Source organism: Arachis hypogaea, chromosome 16, assembly GCF_003086295.3.
Source record: "Arachis hypogaea cultivar Tifrunner chromosome 16, arahy.Tifrunner.gnm2.J5K5, whole genome shotgun sequence".
NCBI lineage: Eukaryota > Viridiplantae > Streptophyta > Magnoliopsida > Fabales > Fabaceae > Arachis > Arachis hypogaea.
In genome coordinates, this window is record NC_092051.1 from 22,919,918 (window position 1) to 22,943,140 (window position 23,223).

General features: G+C 30.8%; 2 protein-coding genes across 2 annotated transcripts; one reads left to right on the plus strand and one right to left on the minus strand.

Annotated features, from left to right (window-relative positions):
- Positions 1-15,895: 15,895 nt before the first annotated feature.
- LOC140180055 (uncharacterized) lies at positions 15,896-17,734 on the minus strand. The gene has a single exon (XM_072220446.1). The coding sequence runs from the start codon at positions 17,732-17,734 to the stop codon at positions 15,896-15,898; it is 1,839 nt and encodes a 612-aa protein (XP_072076547.1).
- A 3,544-nt stretch (positions 17,735-21,278) lies between these two features.
- LOC112758826 (uncharacterized) lies at positions 21,279-22,795 on the plus strand. Its single transcript, XM_025807603.3, has 2 exons — positions 21,279-22,347; positions 22,431-22,795. The coding sequence occupies exons 1-2, from the start codon at positions 21,964-21,966 to the stop codon at positions 22,512-22,514; spliced, it is 468 nt and encodes a 155-aa protein (XP_025663388.1). The 5' UTR covers positions 21,279-21,963; the 3' UTR covers positions 22,515-22,795.
- Positions 22,796-23,223: the final 428 nt, after the last annotated feature.

Genomic DNA, 23,223 nt, shown 5'->3' on the forward strand with positions numbered 1-23,223 from the left:
TGATGATGATGATGTGGTGCCTGTCGTGATTGATGAGGATAGCGATGATGATCTAGGGAGGAGTATTTCAGTTGGGGGTGGTGGAGCTTTTAGTTCGGAAACTCAGCAATACCAGTGTTCTAGCGTTCGTTTAGCCTCGCAAGATGGTATAAGCCGACCATCTACAAGCATGGTATGATCCTATCGTTTGGGGGCATATCATGCTGCCTCCTCATACTGGTAATACATCGAGTGGATTGCATATTGATAAAAAACAATTTCTTAAAACCATAATAATTAACAAAACAATACATTAAACAAATATTAAATTATGCATGCCCTTTTAGAAAAAATTAAAATACCCAAAATTATAATCTTATAATACCCATATATTAAACAAATTCAAAAAAATAAATCCAAGCTAAATTTAAAATCACCTAACACGAAAAATTTTAATAAAAAAATTCATGTAAAATATATTACAATTTTAAATTATTATTATCACTGACACTTTTAACTTAAAATAAAAGTTTAATTACTCTGTTGATCTCTATAATTTCGTAAAATTTTCAATTAGGTCCCTATATTTTTTTTTTAATTGAGTCCTTGCACCAAATTTTTTTTAATTGGGTTCCTACACTTTTTTTTCCTTTTATTTAGGTCCCTGTACCAATTCTTTTTTTTTAGTTGGTTCTTTATAAAATTAAGCCAATTACTACTAAGAAGGACTTAATTAAAAAAAATTGGTGCAGGGACTCAATTAAAAAAAAAAGTATAGGGACCTAATTAAAAATTTCACGAAACTATAGGGACCAACAAAGTCATCAAACCTAAAATAAATTATAACTAAACTTCTAGTTACTAATTATTCTAACATGTATAACTTCCAAATCCTAATAAAATCTCCAATCACCACCCTAACTAACATTTATAATAACTATTCTAAATAATATTTGTAGTTTTAAAACTCTAACAAACTACTAAATTAGTACACTAACTTACATTTGTAGTGTAAAAATTATAACTAATGCTTATAATCAAATACTCTAAGCGACTTAATATTGCTAACATTTCTAAATTATTTTTAAGAAAAAAAATTTATTCACTAACCTCTTCATTAATGCTATCAGCAATATGGGCAACTCTATCCAACTGATAAAGATGATCCGATCGTCTTTCATGTCCGTAGTTTTAAATCTTGTCGTATTGTGATCTCACTTTTTCTCTTGTGTGGATGTTGGAGGGTGAAAAAATTGTGATTTGTAATTTAAAACAAGTAAATTCGAATTGTATATATAGGTATGCGAATAGTAAATTGAATCTACATCATTTGATTTATCTTGGCCTCCTCTTCCTATAAATTGAATTCAATTGATTCGATTTATTATGGGCTGTAAATCGAATTCAATTGTTTCGATTTACTATGGGTATGCCGAAATCAACATGCATATTTTTCTACTAATTTGAATCCATTTCATTCCATTTGAATTAAGAAAGTGTTACATAAATATGCAAACGAGACATCCATATAACTTATTTGGGTTTAGGACATTGATGTAATATTTAAAATTTATATCATTTATTCATGTGAATTACCTTATAAATGATATATTTTACCTATTTTTAATGTCTTTTTAACAATATAAAGTATTTAAAATAATTTTTTACATTAATAAATAATAATATATATTATTTTTAAATTCATTTCAAGAATTTAGATTAAAAATAAAACTGCACACGGTTAACACATGATGGTATTTAAATGTGTTTAAGCGTGTCTAGAGAAATATTTTTGTATTTTTTGTTAAGTGTTGGTGGATCCAAAAATTTTAATACAAAGGTGTCGAATTTTAGACAAAATTTTTAATTATTTTTTATTATATTTTTTCATTGCATAAGAGCAATTTAGACCTAACTTAGAGTTATTGAGTTAGTTTTTTTATTATATATATATATATATATATATATATATATATATATATTAAAAATTATAAATTCTTTTTCACAACTTAATTTTTAGCATGATAGCTATATAAAAGAAACATAACAATATCAATAGTATATTTAGAGATAGAACTAGATGAAATATTAGAGGGAGTCAAAAACATTTACACAATAAAATAAAACTAAAATAAAATTTTAAGAGAGGCTAAATTGAAATTTACATATAATTTACATGTAAAAAATTAAAATTAGAGGGGTCATTGTCCCCCCCCCCCTTTTTCACTATGTGACTCCGCCACTGAGTACATTGAATATCAATAATTTATAGTGTATGTAGTTAAAAAATTATCACATATCTTATTAATTGAAATTATATATTTCAAAAATTTTGAAAAATTTAAAAGCAAATTATAAGTTATTAATTATGTGAAAGACATAGTACTTTTATAAAATATCTTTATAATTTTTTTTAAAAAAATATATAAAATACACAATGTGATTACTAAAATATAACTACGTACATAAGTCATAATATTTTATATAATAATATAAATATTAAATATGTTAATATTAAAAAATAAATACATTTTTTTAAAATAGATATAGAGATAATTATATAAAACTAATTTGAAAATGTACAAAGATTTAAAGGTATAATATTAAATTGGTTAAATAAAAAATATTAGTAAATTAAATAATTGAGACATAAATTCATCATATAGTAAAAAATAATACATATAAAATTGTTAAATTACATAATATTTTTTATTTCTTTAGATATATCTTATATATAAATATAGTTTTTTAAAATTTTAATAAAGTCGAGGCCACTACTCACCTTTTTTTTAGATTTTTAACTGTTGGATAAATATTGTGTTCAAAATATGTTTGAGACGTGAAAATAATAACTCAAGAAAATATTCATATTTTATAAAAGTAAAATGTATCCCTAGCAATATCATTCAATAATAGATGAATTACAAAATTAATATTCGCAATAGAAAAAAGTATATCAAGATAAAAGAAAATTTTTTTCTATATTAAATTATTACGTGTAAATTCTCCAAAAAATAATTGAAACTATGTGTTATATTTTATCGTGAATCTTTATAAAATGTTAGTGATGTTTTATCAAAACGTCAATGACTTTTGATTTTTCATAATTAGAATAATATTTTTTATAAAATATTAATAATATTTTATTTTTTTATAATTTAATTTTTTTGTTATAAAATATTAATGATGTTTATACTATTACTATAATGGGATAAAATATTAAAATTGTCAAATATTCTCTTATTTCGTAATAAATAATTCATGTGTAAAAAATTTAACCAAAGAAATAGTGTGCATAACAACTTTTGGAGCTTTTACGTTTTATTCTTCAGAGTTTGAAGAAATAGTATATTTTATTATTTTTAGATAAATTTCGAAGCAATATCTAGCATGTATATTTTTTTATTGAGTAATTATTCAAATTAATTCTAAAAAGTTTTAAAATTGGATATTTTAGTCCTTTAAATTTTAAAATATATAAAACAAGTTTTCAATATTTATTTTTGTTAGACAATACAGTCACACTCTGTTAGTCATTAACGGTAATTGCTGACGTGGTCGTTAAGTGTTCTCGTGTGCAAGTTGGATAAATCAATTCCAAAGTGAAGTATAAAATAGTCTCAAAAAAATTTAAAAATTCTCAAAACAATCTCTAATAATTTTTAAAAATTTCAAAACAATCGTGTTCATATCCGAACCCACTACTTAGCTAGGCTTAAAAATGAATAAAACTCAATCAACAGATATCAATTGAACCGACACCTATCCGACCTCATAGAGGTCGGACACAATGATGCTATTTTAGTCCTACTTGCGTGAATCAGTAACTAACTTCTACAATCTCTTCTACTCATCTAAAAATGAGATCTCAACAACCTCCCTACCAAAAAGGAGTAACAAACCCACATCAAAAGTGGGACTACTCAAAAGGTAATTATTGTGTAAACCCCGCTAAAAATAGTAAATAATTAGTCAATAAATTAAATTTTAATTAGAAAAATTAGAAATGTAAATTTAATATTAAAATAGGATAGAGCTCTTCAAAACAAGAATTTTGACACTAATTTCAAAAAATTTGACCCAAAATTAGACCGAACAGACCAAATCGATTGAACCGAGCCCAAACCAGGCCCAACCAAATCAGTTAACATATGAGCTAAGGCTCATATCCTCCCCTTTCAGCATGAAAATCATGCTGGAGATGCCAGGAAGAGGGAAGAACTTGTGATAAACTCCAAACCGTCATCATGATTTAAATCCACCATAACTTCTTCATCCGAGCTCCGGTCGTCGCATTGTTTGCGGCTACGCATCCAGCGCGTCGAGCTCTACAATTCTATCGGAATAATTTTTTTTGGTTAGTTACTCTAACACTCCAGCCTCTCCTTTCCCCCAATTTTCGAAAAAATTATGAGTGGTGTTGAATTTCTTTTACTCTTTGATGTATTAGGATCCAATTAGCTTGAGAAAAACGTTCACTCTTGTTTATACACGGTTTGGGTAAGGTGAGGAAACCATAACTCTACCTAAATTATGAATTTGTGCAATAGATATTGAGATTGCGTATATATGTGTTGTATATTTGTATTAGGTGGTGTGTATGTAATTGGAACTTGAAATTGTGGACATTGGAGGCCTTGGATTAGTGTCAATTCTTGGTGATTTTGTGAATTGTGGAGCTGTTTGTGTGTGGCTTAAGTGTTGCCTTGGACCAAATGCGGATATCGGCCAAGGTATGGTTTAGGTTTCGCGTATTTAATATATAATGCTCTGTGAAAACTTAGGCTAGACGACCCTAGGATAAGTTGGAATGTAAAGGAACGTTTAATATTTAGTATCCTTGTTGTTGAATTGTACTATGAGTTGTGTATTGGGTTATTGTTGTGGATGATGATAAAAAGATGTGAATTGATGAATTTATGACTATGAACTTGTTGGAAGAATATATGAATGTCTTGGATAGGTGGATGACAAATTTGTTGATATATTTGCAAGGTTGATATATGATATTGTGGAATTAGGTTATGGTAGTTATGGAAGGATTATTGTGGTAATGGTAAAGTGATGTTGTGTTGATTTTGGTGCTTGTTGGCTAGTTGGTGATTTGATACATTTGGAAAGTGTATGAATGTTATTGATGATTTGAGGTATGGTTTATTATGGTGGCTGTTGTGGTAATGTTATTGATAGGTTGTGTTGATGGATATAAAGATGGTAAGTTGAAATTTTAAAGGAAATGGAGGTTTGAGGTTTTGAACGAAAACTTGATTTTTACGAACTTTGGCAGTCCATAACTCGAAACTCAAATTTTGGATGAAGATGAGATTTATTTCAACTCAAAGAGGGTTTTATAAGCTTGAGAAATAAATTTTGTGAAAAACCAAATTCTGTAGAAGAAGTTATGGACGACGGAAATCTTGTGCAAAAAACTGAAATTTTTTAAGTACAGCCGAATCAAAATTTTTGGTGTGTGCATACGCACACTGATGTGCGCACGCACCCAGCAGTAGCAACAATTTCATTTGTGCGTACGCACGCCTTTATGCGCACGCACACCTTGTGTTTTACAGAAAACGTGCGTATACACCCCATGGTGCGCACGCACACACAGGGGTATGCTTACTGCTGGTAGTGCTCGCATATGTGAGGCACGTAGTTCCTGGCTGGGGTGCGCACGCACACATTCGTTCGCACGCACACGCTCTGCCTTTCACAAATTGTGCGCATGCACACTTGTGTGCGTCCACACATACTCTATTTTTTTTAGCACCTGTATTTTTGGTGATTCAGACATGGTTTCGAACCTTTAAACTTCTATTTTTATCCTTTTAACCCCAGATCTTATTAGTAAGCTTAGTAATTAGTTAAAGCTAGAAAATTGAGGTAACTTGGAAATGAAGAAAAGAGTAAACATGATGATTTATAAGAGAATGATGTGAATGCTGGAAGAATTTATGATGACATGGCTATGATGAATGATTATGGAATGGATATGAATGTTATAAATTTTATGTGGCTTATGAGTTTAATGTTATCTGAGATACGAGTTCTCTGGGTACAGAACCGTGGCTTACCACCACGTGTTCCAAGTTGAGACTCGATACTCTGTTGACCCTATGTCGTAAGGGTGACCCGACACGTATAAATTCCGGGGAATGGATATCCCCATTGAGTGAGATATAAATGAATGAATGAATGTATGAATTATGAATGAATGAGAAAATCTATGCATAGACTCATGGGGATGCGCGACGAGGGACAGTCTAAGGGTTTCAGACTTGTTGGGTTGGCTGAATAACCGACAGATGAGTCTCATCAGCCATAGGACAGGCATATATCATGGTCATTCTGTTTGTTTTGTCTGTTATGCATTACTTGGGATTGCCTAACTGAATATATAATATGCTAATTGTTATATTTGCTACCTACACTACCTGTTTTCTACTTGTGCTTGAAATTGTTTGGTTGTTTGTCTCTGCTAAATCATTGGTGATGGAGGAGCGGAGGAAAGGTGGATCGCTTCCGTGGTAAAGTTAATTTTAAGTAGATAAGTTTAGAATTCCGTAGAACACCTACCCTTTTCATGGCTTCTGTATAGAATCTAAGCTTTATAATTTGAGTGTTAGCATTCTAGGATTGCCTCTGGCATTCCCAGGACCTTATATATTATATGCGTGGCATCTTTACCATGCTGAGAACCTCCGGTTCTTACCCCATATTGTGTTGTTGTTTTCAGATGCAGGTCGAGAGGTACCTCGCTAGGTGTCTAGATCCCCGAAGCGGAGTGGTCCCTGGGTTCTTTTGATTTTCAGTTTATGTACATATATGCTTAGCTTTCTCTCCAAGAAATTTGTTTATTTTGTCCCTCTTAGAGGTTTAAGGAGAGTTAAGGCTTTATTTCTATATTTTGGATATTTTGGGATACTTGTATATGTATGTAAATATTCTCCGGCCAGCCTTGGCTTCGCAGGCTGAGTTAGGAGCTAGTTATGCTGTATTCTTGGCTATCTATCCACTCTTTCGCTTATTCATATCGATGATCTTTAGGTTTCTTAGCATGCAAGTAATTCCGTTTCCTAAGCACTTTTTATTTTGCGATTTTTGCTTTACCCATTTTTCAAGGCTCCTAGTATATTATATTTTTCTGCTATTATACGTATGTATTTTATTCTAGAGGTTCGTAACACCACACTACCTCTGTTCTATGACTTAAGCGTAAAGCTCTGAGTAGTAGGGTGTTATATATTGAGTCTACCTCTACACTTATAAATACCCTGACACCCTCATGTATTCTTCGAATTCCAGTCTACTAAAAACCTGCCTAAAACTTTGCTAATTTAAGGATCGGAGTTTCTTGCAGGTACCACCCTCACCTCTCCCACGAAGAACTCAGACGGCTTCATCCCTGCAGGAGATGTTGGATCTTTCACCCACGCACAGACCAACGTTAAACAATAGGGGGCACTTGCCCCTGCTGTAATTTCAATTTTTTTTAAATATACATATATAATGTGCCCTACTCCAAATTTTAAATGACTCCATATCTACTCACTACAAATAAATTAAGTCCAATTACTCAAAGTTTCAAACTCACTTTTTTATTTCTCTATTATTTTGACTATTAGCTAACCTAATGAAATTTAATTTTCTCTCATTCTCAAATCTCAGCCGTCACTCTTTTATTCTCTTAAACTCTCTTCTTAGTTTCATATTTTCAACTTTTTTTTTCTATTCTTTGTCTAGTGGTCATTTTTTTTTCATCAAAAGGTAAATTGTAAATTCTCGATATTTTTTTATATAGTTCTCCATGGCTCTATGTATCTTCCAATTTTATTATTTTTTTTATATTTTTAATTTCAAATTTAGTTTCAATCAATTATAGTTTAGGTATTAATTTAATTTTTTTATTCTCTTTATGACTTTATATATTTTATTTTATTCTCAATTTATTAATCTTTATTATTTATTTTTTTATCTTTCGTTCTATTATATATAATTATATTGCATATAAATTTTTATAATGAATTGATCAATTTACTCATTTAGAATATATTTTTTATTTTAGAAATAGTAATGAAAAAATATTTTAATTAATATACATACTTAAACAGATGCATAAAATTTTTAATCTGATATTATATTAAAATCAAATTAAAAATATATAAAAGTTTAATTATTTTAAAAAAAAGAAAGAAAAAATTGTAAATTAAATTTCTATTATTTTATATAAACATACTTTTCATATACAGTTTTAATTTTTCTGATATTTATATATAATTCTAGTTTCAAATTATAAATACTAGGATATCATTAAACACTAACATGCCAATTGATTCAGACTTTTATTATTAAATATGTATAAAAATAAATAAAAGCAAAATTAGTTAGGATAAGAAGTTATCTATAATTTAATTAAAATATTTTAAGTTCAAGTTTTAAAAATAAAAGTGTTTACTAACTCTTTTTAATTTTTATATCTCCATTATATTTTTAGTATAATTAATAATATTCAACAAAATTTATTTTAGTATATATATTTTTTCCTCCACTCCTAAAATTTTTTGGATTCGTCATTGCTTTCATTTAAAAGAGTTTGGATCTCACATTCAGATCCAAATCACCCTAATTTTAAATAAGTCTCGCAAAAAATCTTTTTAAATCTTTTTTATCTTTTTTAAAAGTCAACGTCTTATAATATTTTTACTAATTAAAATAATAAAATATATAATAAATAAAGAATATAAAAAATAGTAAAATATATATCAAAAGATGACTTTATTTATTAATTCTAAAATATAATAAAAATAATATTATTTAATTATTAATCTATGATATTTATATAAATGTAGTGCAATAATAATAATAATAATAATAATAATAATAATAATAATAATAATAATAATAAGAACTCATTACGTTACAAAGATCATTGAATAATTACTCTTATTTATTTAATTTATTCATTCATTTATTCAACTTATGGCGAAACTTCAATGTTAATTACGTTAGTCAAAACAATACAATCTAAATGGAGCCTTCTATGATTTCTCGGTGAGTGCAGTGATGAAAATAGTCGATGTTACCTGAAACAAAAGCAATAAGAAGTGTTTGGTCACCTTTCATTTTCTGAATTAGTGTGTGACAGTAGTTGGATCACAATGGTGCATTTCACAGATAAGGATAGAGAATTAGAGATAATTTGCTAGGATGAAAAGCAATTTCTACTGTTGTTACCGCTAACTTTTCGTTGGGGCAAAAAGAGTGAATTAACTTGGATGTAGTAGTAGATGTGTAGCTCAGCAAGTAAATAGATTGGATGGAAATTGAGAGGGTAAAAAAAGTCTTTTCATCTAATACAAGTATTTTTTGTTGCATTAAGATTTAATTTGGTAAAAATTTTTAGAAAAATATTTATAGGGTAATACTAAAAAGTAAAAATCAATGACTTTTTTGAACAACATAAACAACCACTGATAAAAAATAAACACACTAGCTACCCTTTTAAATTATCCACTTAAATCTTAATATTAGAATAACCATCCACATACCTAGTGAAATAAACATCTAATATATCCATTATTAATATTGTTCACTAATATTGTTGGTTACCTATACTTTTCCTTATGTTTTTCAAGACAACAAGTACTTTATTTTATGTTTGGTAAATCAAAAAGTTCATGTATTTATACTTGCAATTTTTAAAAGTTAGGAATACTTCTAAAAATACCTAAAGGAGAACTTTTTAAATTTAACTTATATTTATCAAAATTAAAAAGTTTAACATAAATTCACACATTAATTAATATCTAAATTTTAAAAATTATTATAATATTTTTAAATTTTAAATTTAAAAACACCTAATGACTATTATATTATATATTTTTAAATTTTAAAAGCTATTTTATCAAACATATTTATTATTGCTTGTGTCTATTAAAAACTATTTTTAATTTAATTTATCAAATATATATGTTATAACTTTTAAAAAATAAAAATTTTATCAAATTAAACTTAAATTACAAGCGCTGCTCTCATATATACATCAATCATGCAATTTGACCATTTTTTTAGCATATATTAGTGCTGTTTCTATATTTAAATTTTAAATTATTCTCCACATCTAAACAATTTTAATATTTAAGTTCATCCAAGTAATTTAGATCATGCACTTCTTTTTTTTCACTTTCTTCTCCCCTCACACCTCTTTTTCTTTTTGTTTCAAATTCACATATGTATTCTTCTTCTTCACCTTGATACTACGTCTTCTTCTTCTCCTCCTTTTTTATTATTTTTCACTTTTGTTACTGTCGTCACCACCACCACCAGCACCTCCTCCTTTTTCTCCTCATCATTTTTATCGGAATTTATTCTCCTCCTTCCTTGTCATCCTTCTCCTTTTCGATCATCATCATCGCATTGTCATCTTCTTCTTATATATATCGTCGTTATTGTTATTGTTATTGACTTATTGTTGAATTTTTGCTATGTTGATGATGTTATCTGATCCAAAATTGATTTTGGATGTGTTTTTGTTCACGATTCAATCTTGTTTGTGTGCTTATTGTCGAACTGAGTTTATGTGTCGCAATCATTATGCAATTTTGGTTCATTTCTGAGTTAATTTTGTCGCAATTGTTATGAAATTTTGGTTCATTTCTGAGTTAATTATATCGCATCCATTATGCAATTTCAGTTCATTTTTTAGTGAATTAAGATGCATTTGGATTCGTTATCCTGCACAATTCAAAATTCTTTCTCATCTTCCTCCTCATTTTCTACTACTTCTTCTTTTTCATCTTTTTCTTCTTCATCTTCTCCTTCTTTTTTTATTTTATTATAGTTCTACTTATTTCATTCTCTTATGAAGTATAAAACTAAGAAAAAGAGAAGCAAATATCAAACAAAAAAGAAGAAGAAACATATTAATGACATTGTCTGATCCAAAATTAATTTTGGATGTATTTTTGTTCATGATTCAGTCTTGTTTGTGTGCTTGTTTTCGAACTGAGTTTATGTGTCGCAATCATTATATAATTTTGATTCATTTCTGAGTTAATTGTGTCATAATTGTTATGTAATTTTGGTTCATTTCTGAGTTAATTGTGTCGTAATCATTATATAATTTCAGTTCATTTCTAAGTGAATTAATTAAGGTGCATTTGGATTTGTTATCCTACACAATTCAAAAATCTTTCTCCTCATCTTCTACTGCTTCTTCTTCTTTTTTATTTTTTTCTTCTTCATCTTCACCTTCTTATTTCATTTTCTCAAAATTATTTTTGATTTATTCTCTTTAAGAGAAATAAAAATAAAAAAAAAAGAGAAGAAAATATCAAACAAAAAAGAAGAAGAAACATATTAATGTCGTTGTCTTATCTAAAATTGATTTTGTTGGATGTGTTTTTGTTCATGATTCAGCTTTGTTTGTGTGCTTATTTTTTAACTGAGTTTATGTGACGCAATCATTATGGTAAATTTCGGTTCATTTCTGAGTTAATTGTGTCGCAATCAATTATGTAATTTCGGTTCATTTATGAGTGAATTAAAGTGCATTTGGACTCGTTGTCCTACACAATTCAAAATTCTTTCTCCTCACATTCTATTGCAATAACAATAATAACAACAACAACAAAAGAATGACGATGAGGAGAAAACATGCAAAAGAAGAGGAGGAGGAGGAAGAGGAACGCGAAGAAAAAGACAACGACGATAATGTAGCGCGTAAACGTCAATGACTTGGTTAAAAAAATGATGTGTACGAATGTAATCACACTCTTTTTAATAAGAGTGATTTATGTTGGTGTTGGATCTATTTAGTTAAATTTAAATTATAATATTATTTGAATGTATAGTAAATATGTTAATTTTTTCAATCATTTTTATTAAGGAACTGTGATATAATCTTCATTAGTAAATATAAATTTCAGTATAATTTTATGCTATTAAATGATCTTATTATATTATCATTTATGTATTTGAGTATAATGCTTTTTATACATAAAAAAAAAAAAACATTTCCATTTTATTGCTATTTACATGGGGAGAAAATTAAAAAGTATAATTGATCTTTCAATGGATTTAGTTATTATGTACTTTCTAAAAATATATATTAAGATTATGAGGGTGAGAATTAGATTGAACTGATAGATTAAATTCGGATAATTTAAAATTAATTATTAAATTAATCTAGTTCAACTTTCAAAGTAAAAACTATTTGACAATGAATCGGTCAAAATAGAAAATTCTATAAAAAAAATAGTTAATCAATCAAAATAGTATGATTTTTAGCCATTAATCAATTTAAAATAATAAATTACAAAATAAATTAAATTTTAAAATTATATATTGTATACATACATTATTTTATAATATCTTATTCAATCTGATTTAACTTTGGTTAAATTTTTGAACTTCTAATTCTACTAATTCGATAATTGATTTACTTTTTAAAATTTTGGTTAAAATTATTATTACTCCAACTTTTTAAACTTTTATTTTAATAAACAGGATTTATTTTTTATACTCTATTAACATAAAAGAGTTTTATATTGACAACCAATCATATATTGATATATTAATAAAAAAATTAATATTAAAATTTATTATTTAAAAATTATCTAAATGCAATCTAGTCGAACAAATTTACATTGTTCATATATTAAAAACTTAAATTCTCTGCATATTTACTATAAAAAATTATAAATCGGTAATCTTTAACACATTTTATGGCAATGGATCTTCATAGGATACTCGCGGATATTTATAAATATTATTAACTTTTAAATTTTTTGTCCCCGTCCCTGTTTAATAAATGCCCTCTATTTCCATTTTATTTTCGTCACAAATCTCTGTTTATTTCTCTCTACAGGTGGGCGGATACTCGCAGATATTTATAAATATTAGTAATTTTTAATTTTTTTAAAAAAATAATATAACCATAATAAAATTCTATATAATTCAATAAAATATATCTAATCAAACACAATTCAAAAATAAATTTAATACAGTAACATATATATACAATTTTTAATATATAAAATAAAATAAAATAAAGTAGAATTACTTACGCAATTTATATATAAAAATTATTTAAGTAAATTTCTGTTTGCGGTCTTTGTGGACTGTCCCTGTCTCTATTTATTCGCAGGATGGATTGTCGTTCCGCGAAGATTTTACGGGTCTCTGTTAACCTTCCAGATAATTCCCATGGATAAATTGTTAAAAAATATTATAATTTTTTTTTAGACAGGGATCTAGGCCAACAATCCAACCCAGATCCAAAACAGGACAACCCAAACTAGAATCAAACCCAAACAACAATCCCAACCCAGTCTTAAGAAATATTATAATTGGACTTTTTTTTTCGCCATTTGGATATGGGGCGTAATGCAAACAATGAGAAAGTGATTCGGAAATGAGCCCATCTTAATTCGCTGGGTAATGTAAACATGAAAGATGCTCCGTGGAATTTTGGCAACAAAAAGGGGATGTAGTGAACTCTTAGTATACCCAAAAGACAAAAAATCCGAGCTCTTCAGTATAAGAAAAGGAGCATAAGATCCAACATGTAACCAAAACTAACAAAACATGGAACTAAAAACAAAAAAAAGAATAAGGCAACTCTCTTTTGCATCACTGCCATGTCTGTCAGACTTGATACGGAACGTAACCCAGGATAAGATGAAAGATCAAAGAAAGGGACTCCTCTACCTCAATTTGATTTCCTGATGCAACAGTTAAGAGAATCACTCTACCTCACTTGTTCACACCCAAGTTTCTCAAAGAAACTCAAAGAAAATTTTATTCATTAAAATTAAGGGGAAAAATGGCTACTAGGTTTTAGAGGGTTTTTATACCTCTTAAAATTAAATCCCTAACTCATAAGTTCACTAGAATAAAATATGGGGCAAATCATAATTAGGCTTAAAACAAACAAATAACAAAATAAAATAAATATAGAATAAATTCTAAGAAAGTGATGTCTCTTTTAATTCATCTTGACTAATGAGAGTCTTCAATGCATCTTGTAAAATAGTAAGACGTGTGACTTTTGATAATCGTTAATCATTGTCTTGCCCAATTCTTGATGCATCTCCTGAACACATGATTTAGCCATATTTGCAAAACCTTCTTTTATTCTCTTAGTTGTTGCTCTTGTAATTGGACCAATTAGCATATGACAGTTCTCAGTTTGTCCCATAGGGCTCATATCATTCTCTCCCTCCTGAAAAAGATTCGTCCTCGAATCTGCATCACAAGCAAAAGGAGATAGGTCACATTAAAAGTAGCCGATACATTATACTCACCTGGAAGGTCAATCTTGTAAGCATTGTTATTGACCCTTTCGAGCACTTGAAATGGACCATCACCCCTAGGGTCTAACTTAGATTTTCTTTGAGTAGGAAATCTCTCCTTTCTCAAATGAACCCATACCTAGTCATCAAGTTGTCTTCGACCTTTATTCACCCGTTGGGCTATCAACTTATTTTTCTGTTCAAGTGATTCACGTGCTTTCAAGTGCATTGCTTTAACCTTTTCACCTTTACCTTCTGCATCCAAGCTAACAATATCACTCAAAGGCAAAGGTAATAAGTCTAAAACAGTTAAAGGATTAAAACCATAAACAAGTTCAAAAGGAGAAAACCCAGTAGAAGAATGAATAGTTCTATTATAAGCAAATTCAATAAAAGGTAAACAATCTTCCCAAGTTTTCAAATTCTTACCAACAACAGTACGTAATAAGGTCCCTAATGTTATATTTACTACTTCAGTTTGACCATCAGTTTGAGGATGACAAGTAGTGGAGTATAATAATTTTGTGCCTAATTTACCCCATAAAACTTTCCAAAAATGACTCAAAAATTTTACGTCACGATCAGAAACAATAGTTTGGGAAACACCATGCAAACGCACAACCTCTCTAAAGAACAGATCAGCAATATTTGTTGCATCATCAGTTTTATGGCATGCAATAAAATGAGCCATTTTACTAAATCTGTCTACCACAACAAAAATGCTATCTCGACCTTTTTTTGTTCGAGGCAAACCAAGAACAAAATCCATAGAAATATCAACCCACGGATACATAGGAACAGGTAAAGGGGCATACAAACCATGTGGTAAAGACTTAGATTTAGCCTGTTTACATGCAACACACTTAGCACAAAATTTTTCAACATCTCTACGCATGCGTGGCCAGTAAAAATGTTCAGATAACACATCAAATGTCTTATGCACACCAAAATGACCCATCAAACCCCCATTATGTGATTCAAGAACAAGTAAGTCCCTCACAAAACAAGCAGGCACACAAATTCTATTACCACGAAACAAAAAACCTTCATGTCTATAAAATTTGTTAAATGCACTATGTTCACAAGAGGCATAAATAGCAGAAAAGTCAGAATCAGTGACATACAACTCCTTTAAAAACTCAAATCCCAATAACTTAGAGGTAAGTATAGTAATCAAAGCATACCTCCGAGATAAAGCATCAGCAATGACATTATCTTTATCTTGTTTAAAGGCAATCACATAGGGAAATGTTTCAATAAATTTCACCCATTTAGCATGTCTTTTATCAAGCTTACCTTGTCCTTTTAAGTGCTTCAAAGATTCATGATCCGTGTGAATTACAAACTCCTTAGGTAAGAGGTAGTGTTGCCAAACCTCTAAAACCCGAACCAAAGCATATAATTCTTTGTCATATGTTGAATATTTACGCTGAGCTAAATTCAACTTTTCACTGAAGAAGGCAATGGCTCGTTTTTCCTGCATTAAAACAGAACCTATACCGATCCCAGAAGCATCACATTCAATCTCAAAGGTTTTATCAAAGTTAGGTAAAACAAGAATAGGAGCAGAACACAAACAGTCTTTTAGGGTATGAAATGCAATGTCTTGTTCCCTTTCCCATTTAAATCCAACATCCTTTTTTATAACCTCTGTGAGAGGCGCAGCAATGGTAGAAAATTTTTTTTACAAATCTTTTATAAAACCCAGCTAACCTATGAAAACTTCGTACCTCAGAAGCATTCTTAGGTGTTGACCATTCACGAATAGCCTTTATCTTTTCCTCATCAACTTCAATTCCACTTGCACTCACAACAAAACCAAGAAATATAACTCGATCAATACAAAAAGTGCACTTTTTAAGATTAGCATATAATTTTTCTTTTCGAATCACTTCCAAAACAGCTGAAACATGTGACAAGTGGTCATCCAAACAAGTGCTATAAATGAGAATATCATCAAAATAAACAACAACAAATTTATCCAAAAAGTCTCGCAAAATATGGTTCATTAGACGCATAAAAGTACTAGGGGCATTAGTTAACCCAAAAGGCATTACTAACCACTCATATAACCTATGTTTTGTTTTAAATGCAGTCTTCCATTCATCCCCTGGTTTCATTCTAATTTGATGATACCCACTTTTCAAATCTATTTTAGTGAATATGCATGCACCATATAACTCATCAAGCATGTCATCTAACCTAGGGATAGGATAACGATACTTTACCGTAATTTTATTGACTGCACGACAATCCACACACATTCGCCAAGTACAATCCTTCTTTGGAACCAACAAAACTGGTATAGCACATGTACTCATACTCTCCTGGATATGACCTTTGGCTAATAACTCCTTCACTTGCCTTTGAAGCTCTTTTGTCTCTTCAGGATTACTCCTATAGGCTGGTCTATTAGGAATGTTAGCACCAGGAATAAAATCAATTTGATGCTCAATCCCACGTAATGGAGGCAAACCACATGGTACGTCAGTAGGGAAGACATCGGCAAATTCCTGCAACAAAGAGACAAAGCTATTTGGCAAATTTGGGTTAAGGTCAGTGTCAGAGAATAAAGTATCCCTAAACCGAACCATAAACAAAGCTTTCTTGCCTATTAAAGCACTCTTTAAATCTCTCTCTTTTGCGAAGAAACACAATTTGCTCTCAACCTTCTCAATTTTTTTTGTATTTGTACTACTCTCATGACATGGACTCTTTTCTTTCTTTTCACTCACCTTTGGGCCTTTTGCTATATTCTTTTCTCTCATAGCCTCTTTTCTCTCAGATTTTTCTGTGATCTCACATCCCATGTTCCCCTTAGTATCCTGTTGAAGCTTCAACTGGTCAAGGTAAACCTCCTTAGGTGATAAAGGAACAAGAGTGATCTTGCGACCATTAAAATCAAATGAAAATCGATTCGTGTAACCATCATGAAGTGCTCGACGGTCGAACTGCCAAGGTCGCCCCAATAATAAATGACAAGCTTGCATTGGCACCACATCACACAATGCCTGATAAACATACTTGCCAACAGAGAATGCAATTATCACCTGTTTGTCAACCTTGATCTCTCCACTATCATTCAACCACTGCAAGGTATATGGTTTAGGATGTTGAACACATGTCAAACTCAATTTCTCCACCATAAGTGTATTAGCCACATTAGTCCAACTCCCGCCATCAATAATTAGACTACACACTTTTTCACCCACCAAGCATCTAGTGTGAAAAAGATTGTGGCGTTGCTCTAGACTATCTTCTTTTACCTGCAAATTCAAAGCACGTCTAACAATAAGAGATTCACCATGGACTGCATACTCAACATCACCATCAGAACAATCCTTCAAAGATGGCATGCTATTATGATCAGAGTCATCACCATGATCAGAATCAGACACAATATCATCTCCTCTAATAATCATCAATCTCCTATTTGGGCAATCACTAGCATAATGACCCATACCATGACACTTGAAGCATTTAATATCTCGATGTCTAGAAGTAGCAGAAGAAGAGTTGGAATTACCTTTCTTCTTCGTAGCATCAAGCAATGCATTAGATTCAACACCCTTAGTCTTTGTTGTGTCAGCACTACGAGACTCCCACTTTGGATTAGCATGCGATAATTCTCTTGGTGCTCTTCTTTATTGTTGCCTCTCCACCTTCATTGCCATACTGACCAAATCCTCCATCTCCACATAATGATGTAACTCCATCACATCAGCAATTGCTCTATTCAAATCACCCACAAATCGTGCCATAGTAACCTTAGTGTTCTCTTCTATGTCGGCAGTAATCATAAGCATATCCATTTTCTTATGGTAGTCTTCAACGGACTTGGAGCCTTGAGTCAGTCGATGTAACTTCTGATGCACTTCCCTGTAGTAGTACGAAGGCACAAATCGTTTCTTCATGAGGCGCTTCATAAGATCCCAAGACTCTATAGGGTGATCATCATTCTGCCGTCGTGTCTTCACTAGTTCATCCCACCAAAGCAAGGCATAGTCAGAGAATGCAACTGCTGCCAAATGAACCTTTTTTGCCTCAGAGTAATTATGACAAGCAAAAATTCTTTCCACCTTACGTTCCCACTCGAAATAAACTTCAGGATCATTTCTCCCTTTGAATGGTGGTATTTGCATCTTGATGGTGTTGATATTGCTATCTTGACTTTTATGTCGAGGTGTTATAACCCCATCAGAGTCATCATCAAAAGATACATGATTCTGACGCTGATTCCAGAAAGGTCCTTGTTTAGTAATCTTGGACAGTGTCTGTGTCACCTCTTGCTTCCATGCTTCCAATTCAGTCAAGCAATTAGTTAAGTGTTGAATGGCCCTTTGCATCAACTCCATGTCAACTAAAGTATCTTTGGAATTAGCGGCCATAACAATGAACCTGTAACAAAAATGTTATAAAAGGACCTCACAATCACTCGCTCACGTGTTTCACTCAAAGATGGACACTCGTATTTATTCTCAAAATTGGCTTTTACCCTCTATTGAACTTACCACTCTTGCCTTTTACCACTCTTGAATCTCTTTGACTGTTGCACTTTAGAAATCAAATAAAAATAAAAGATAGAGAAAATCCGACACAACGATAAGAGAAAAAGATGGACAGAATAATAAAAAAGGACAAAGACACAAATGACAAAAGATAAGAATAATAAAAAAAATAAAAATAATAAGAATAAGAATAATAATAATAACGTACGTAATGATTTTTTTTTTTAAGATTGTTGCTTTGTTTTTTTTTTATAAGAATACCGCTTTTTTTTGTGTTTTTTTTTTTTTTTGCTTAAGTGCTACTGTATAAACTTCAAAGTATATACTCTCAAGTATGTACTCTTTTTTTTTGTTTTTTTTGTCTTTTTTTTAGGTATTCAAGGTGTGTTGGCAAAAGAAAATTTACTAATAATAAGAAAAAAACTTCAAAGTGCGTACTCTTTTTTTTTACGAATAATGAGAAAAATGATAATAAAATAATAAAAAGGAAGGACGAAAAGAATAATGATAAACACAAAGGCAGCAAGAAAAGAAAATAATCCTAGAGAAAGGAATTAAAAGCCAATCAACAAAAAAAGAAGAAGACGTAAGGATAAAGTGACTATGCGTGGCTGAAATTTTTTTTTTTTAAATTTATATAGGACACAAAAAGAGTGAACGTAGACTAATGAAAATTAATCTAATACCTGAAATTTGATACCAAATGATACGAAACGTAACCTAGGATAAGATGGAAGATCGAAGAAAGGGACTCCTCTACCTCAATTTGATTTCCTGATGCAACAGTTAAGGGAATCACTCTACCTCACCTGTTCACACCCAAATTTCTCAAAGAAACTCAAAGAAAATTTCATTCATTAAAATTAAGAAAAAAAATGGCTACTAGGTTTTAGAGGGTTTTTATACCTCTTAAAATTAAATCCCTAACTCATAAGTTTACTAGAATAAAATACGGGGCAAATAATAATTGGACCTAAAACAAACAAATAACAATAATAAAATAAATATAGAATAAATTCTAAGAAAGTGATGTCTCTTTTAATTCATCTTGACTAATGAAAGTCTTCAATGCATCTTGTAAAATAGTAAGACGTGTGACTTTTGATAATCGTTAATTATTGTCTTACCCAATTTTTTATGCATCTCATGAACACATAATTTAGCCATATTTGCAAAACCTTCTTTTATTCTCTTAGTTGTTGCTCTTGTAATTGGACCAATTGGCATTTGACAGTTCTCAGTTTGTCCCATAAGACTCATATCAAGACTCGTACTCCCTTTGTATATTTCTGTGTAAAAAAAATTAAAAACAAATTACAGCAACTGTGGAGTAAACTCCCATAGTGGTCTCCGAGATTGACGCCATGCACTAAAATTGTACCTGAGATTTCAATTGCATCAATTATATCCCTGAGATTGAGAAAATTGCACTATAATGAAAAACATAGTGGATAACATGTGGACAAATAGCATTGCAACACGTGGCATAATCTGACATGTGGTAAAATAGCATTGTGACACGTGGCATACCCATCCATGTCAACATGCCACATGTCGTTGACCAACACGTCATCATACCGTTACACATGGCCAAATCATGAGTGTCACAGAGATTTACTGGCAGCTGTGCAATTTGAAAGATGAAGACGTTGTGATTATGCAGGTAGCAGCAAGTATGATCTGTGCTCGGGAACATTATCAAACTATGCTATGACTATGAGCCATAATGAAGAGGGACAGTGAAATGGTAATTCTCTTTTCTTACTATTTTTCCCCCTTTTTACTTTACTGAATATACGTTCATTGCTATGATGATTGATTTATATTACTGTAGCAAGTCCTTCCTCCCCTTTTTTTGCTTTGGCGTTCTACTTTTATGAATAAAAACAAAAAATGCTCTACATTCCTGCCGGTAACAAGACAAAAGCAAAAAGTTTTGATTTAGAGTTTTAAGTTTAAGGCATTATCATGATCTAGAGGCACACATGTGTGCGCCACGACAGCACCGACACTTGCATTAGCGATTGAATAATAATAATATTACACTTTCACAGAACAAATTCATAATCCCAAGTGAGACAATCATGCCCACAGAATGTTAACCCTAAATACTCATCATCTCACTTATGAATATTGAACTGAATTTACCAACAATTATTCAGCACTTAACATAACAACTAGCCAATGAAATTTGGCGGAAAAAAGGTTCTGTTGAGATTGGAAGAAATTAAAAGGAGAGCAAATAATGTGCTTACTTCCATACATATTTCAACAGTACATAGATACAGAAAAAAAAAATCAATGTGGATTCTTTTTTTTTTTTTTTTTTTTTTTTTTTTTTTTTTTTTATAATAAGTGTAGTCAATATTCTATGTATATTTTCGCTATGTATCTTGACTTCTTGATTCACCGGCAAATGAACGTGCTTGGTTGCATCTTCCACCTCAGTTCCATTCCATTGTGTTATTATGACCAAAACTTGGAAAGTGATTGAAATGCTTTCTCCCATTTGTTTCCCCTACTTTTTTGACTTTTGCAATCGAGTTTAGATATTCCAAACTGTTATGAGTTACGCTGCCCCTATTAATTCCTATTTATATACCGACTTCTCTTTAAGCTTTCCACTTTTGCACATTTTTTAATCTTTTCAATAGCAATACATTCACCGTTAGCAGTAATTTTGCCCCCTTGGTTTAATTATTTTTTTGGTTTTTTTTCTTTTATGGTATCCCCCAACCCAATAGGTTAAGGACTAATCTGTGTGATACTAAGTTTCATTTAAGAATTTGTCGTTAGCCAATGGGTTGCTGCATGCACAAAACGAAATTCGAATTTCGATATTTACTTAAGCGGACTAATGAACTAACCACTAGATCAACTCAACTTGGTTAATCCCGTGATTTAATTATTGGCTGGCATAGTTTTGTTACTGGTGAAAACGATGAAAAGTAATGTAGTTTAACTTGCTCGTGATAAACGCTTGCTATTGCTAGAATCATGTACAAGATACGAGGAAAAGGGCGACTCTAATTTTAATTCTTGTGTTTCTATTTTAGCTTAGCGGAATATTATTTGGACCAAGTGATGAAAGGGACATATTTTAGTTAAAAGAAAAGTAGTATATAAAAACAAGAGGGAGAATGTGAGTGATGGGTAGTGAGAAGTGAGAAGTGAAGGAGGAAATGAAAAGCACAGGAAGGCTTCCCCTTCTGAGTCTCAAGAAGTCTCCGGAGAAAGAGAGGTCAGGCAGCCTCACTCCTCCGCTGGAGACGTCAGCTTCGGTCCCATTTCGGTGGGAGCAAGTGCCCGGAAAGCCTATTCCTTGCACGGCACTTATCCCCTTCTCTGATCCCAAAGACTTTCTCCCAAAGTGCCTCCACCTCCCTACCCCTCCGGCAAGGCTCATCATACCTTCTCCCAATGCGATCAATCTCAAGAGGAACAGGAACAGAGGGCGGTGGTTTGGTTCTTTGAAGAAGAAGCCCTTCATCAGGGACAGTAACTTGAAGCGTGCTGCCAGCTTCTCCGCCACTTCCCACCCTTATGGCTATAAGCCTCGTGTCTGGGTAACATTATTACTTACAACTCATGTAGCTTTCATGGATTCCAAATTAAATCTTATGCTTTCACTTGTTGCTTATTGTTGCAGACAACAATCTATGAGGGTTTGAAGCAGGTGGTTCCATGGAAAAACAAGAAACTCAAGGATGCTGGGAGCACCCATACCCTCTAATCATGCATCTTTGAAGCTATCCCAGCAACCGTACCACATTTGCTTTATTGGAAGAGGACGACAGTAATTGCACTCAGGCTGTTTCTTTTGGGTGTCCACACCACTCATACTGCGGAACCTGTCTCCTTTGCCTCATCTGATCAATTGTACATGATTTTCTACCTAGATTAGAATAGAAGGGTAACTATCTTACTGTAATCTGGCAATGTTATCGATATGTACTCAATACTCAATAATGCTAATTTATATGATTAATCTATTATTTAAGTTAATACTAGAAATTATGTAATACAATAAATATCTAATTACATTTTTTTAAGAGTTTAGCTAATGTTGAGGTTATCAATTAAAATATAATAAATTATATATAAAATTTAAATTTTTAATATATTTATTATGTATTTATTAACTAAAAAAAATAAATTTTACTAATATTAATATTAAAATATGACTCAAGACACATATTAACTAAAAGATGTTAAAAAATATCAAAATTTATTATTTTTTACCAATAATTAATCTTAAAAATATTGACTAAAAATATATTATAAATTACTAGACAAGGAATTAGAACAATGAGTTAAAATGCTGATCAAAAAACAATAAATTTACTAATCCTCAAATAATTTTCCTAACTAAACCCTTTTTTTTAATACTAAAATGCGCTTAGCTTTATCTTAAGTTGATTTTCTTCTAAAGGTTCATATGA

Coding starts and splice junctions, on each gene's coding strand:
- LOC140180055 (XM_072220446.1), bottom strand. CDS start 17,734: ATGGGTCATTATGCTAGTGATTGCCCAAATAGGAGATTGATGATTATT.
- LOC112758826 (XM_025807603.3), top strand. CDS start 21,964: ATGAAAAGCACAGGAAGGCTTCCCCTTCTGAGTCTCAAGAAGTCTCCG. Junction 22,348..22,430: donor GCTATAAGCCTCGTGTCTGG/GTAACATTATTA, acceptor TTATTGTTGCAG/ACAACAATCTATGAGGGTTT.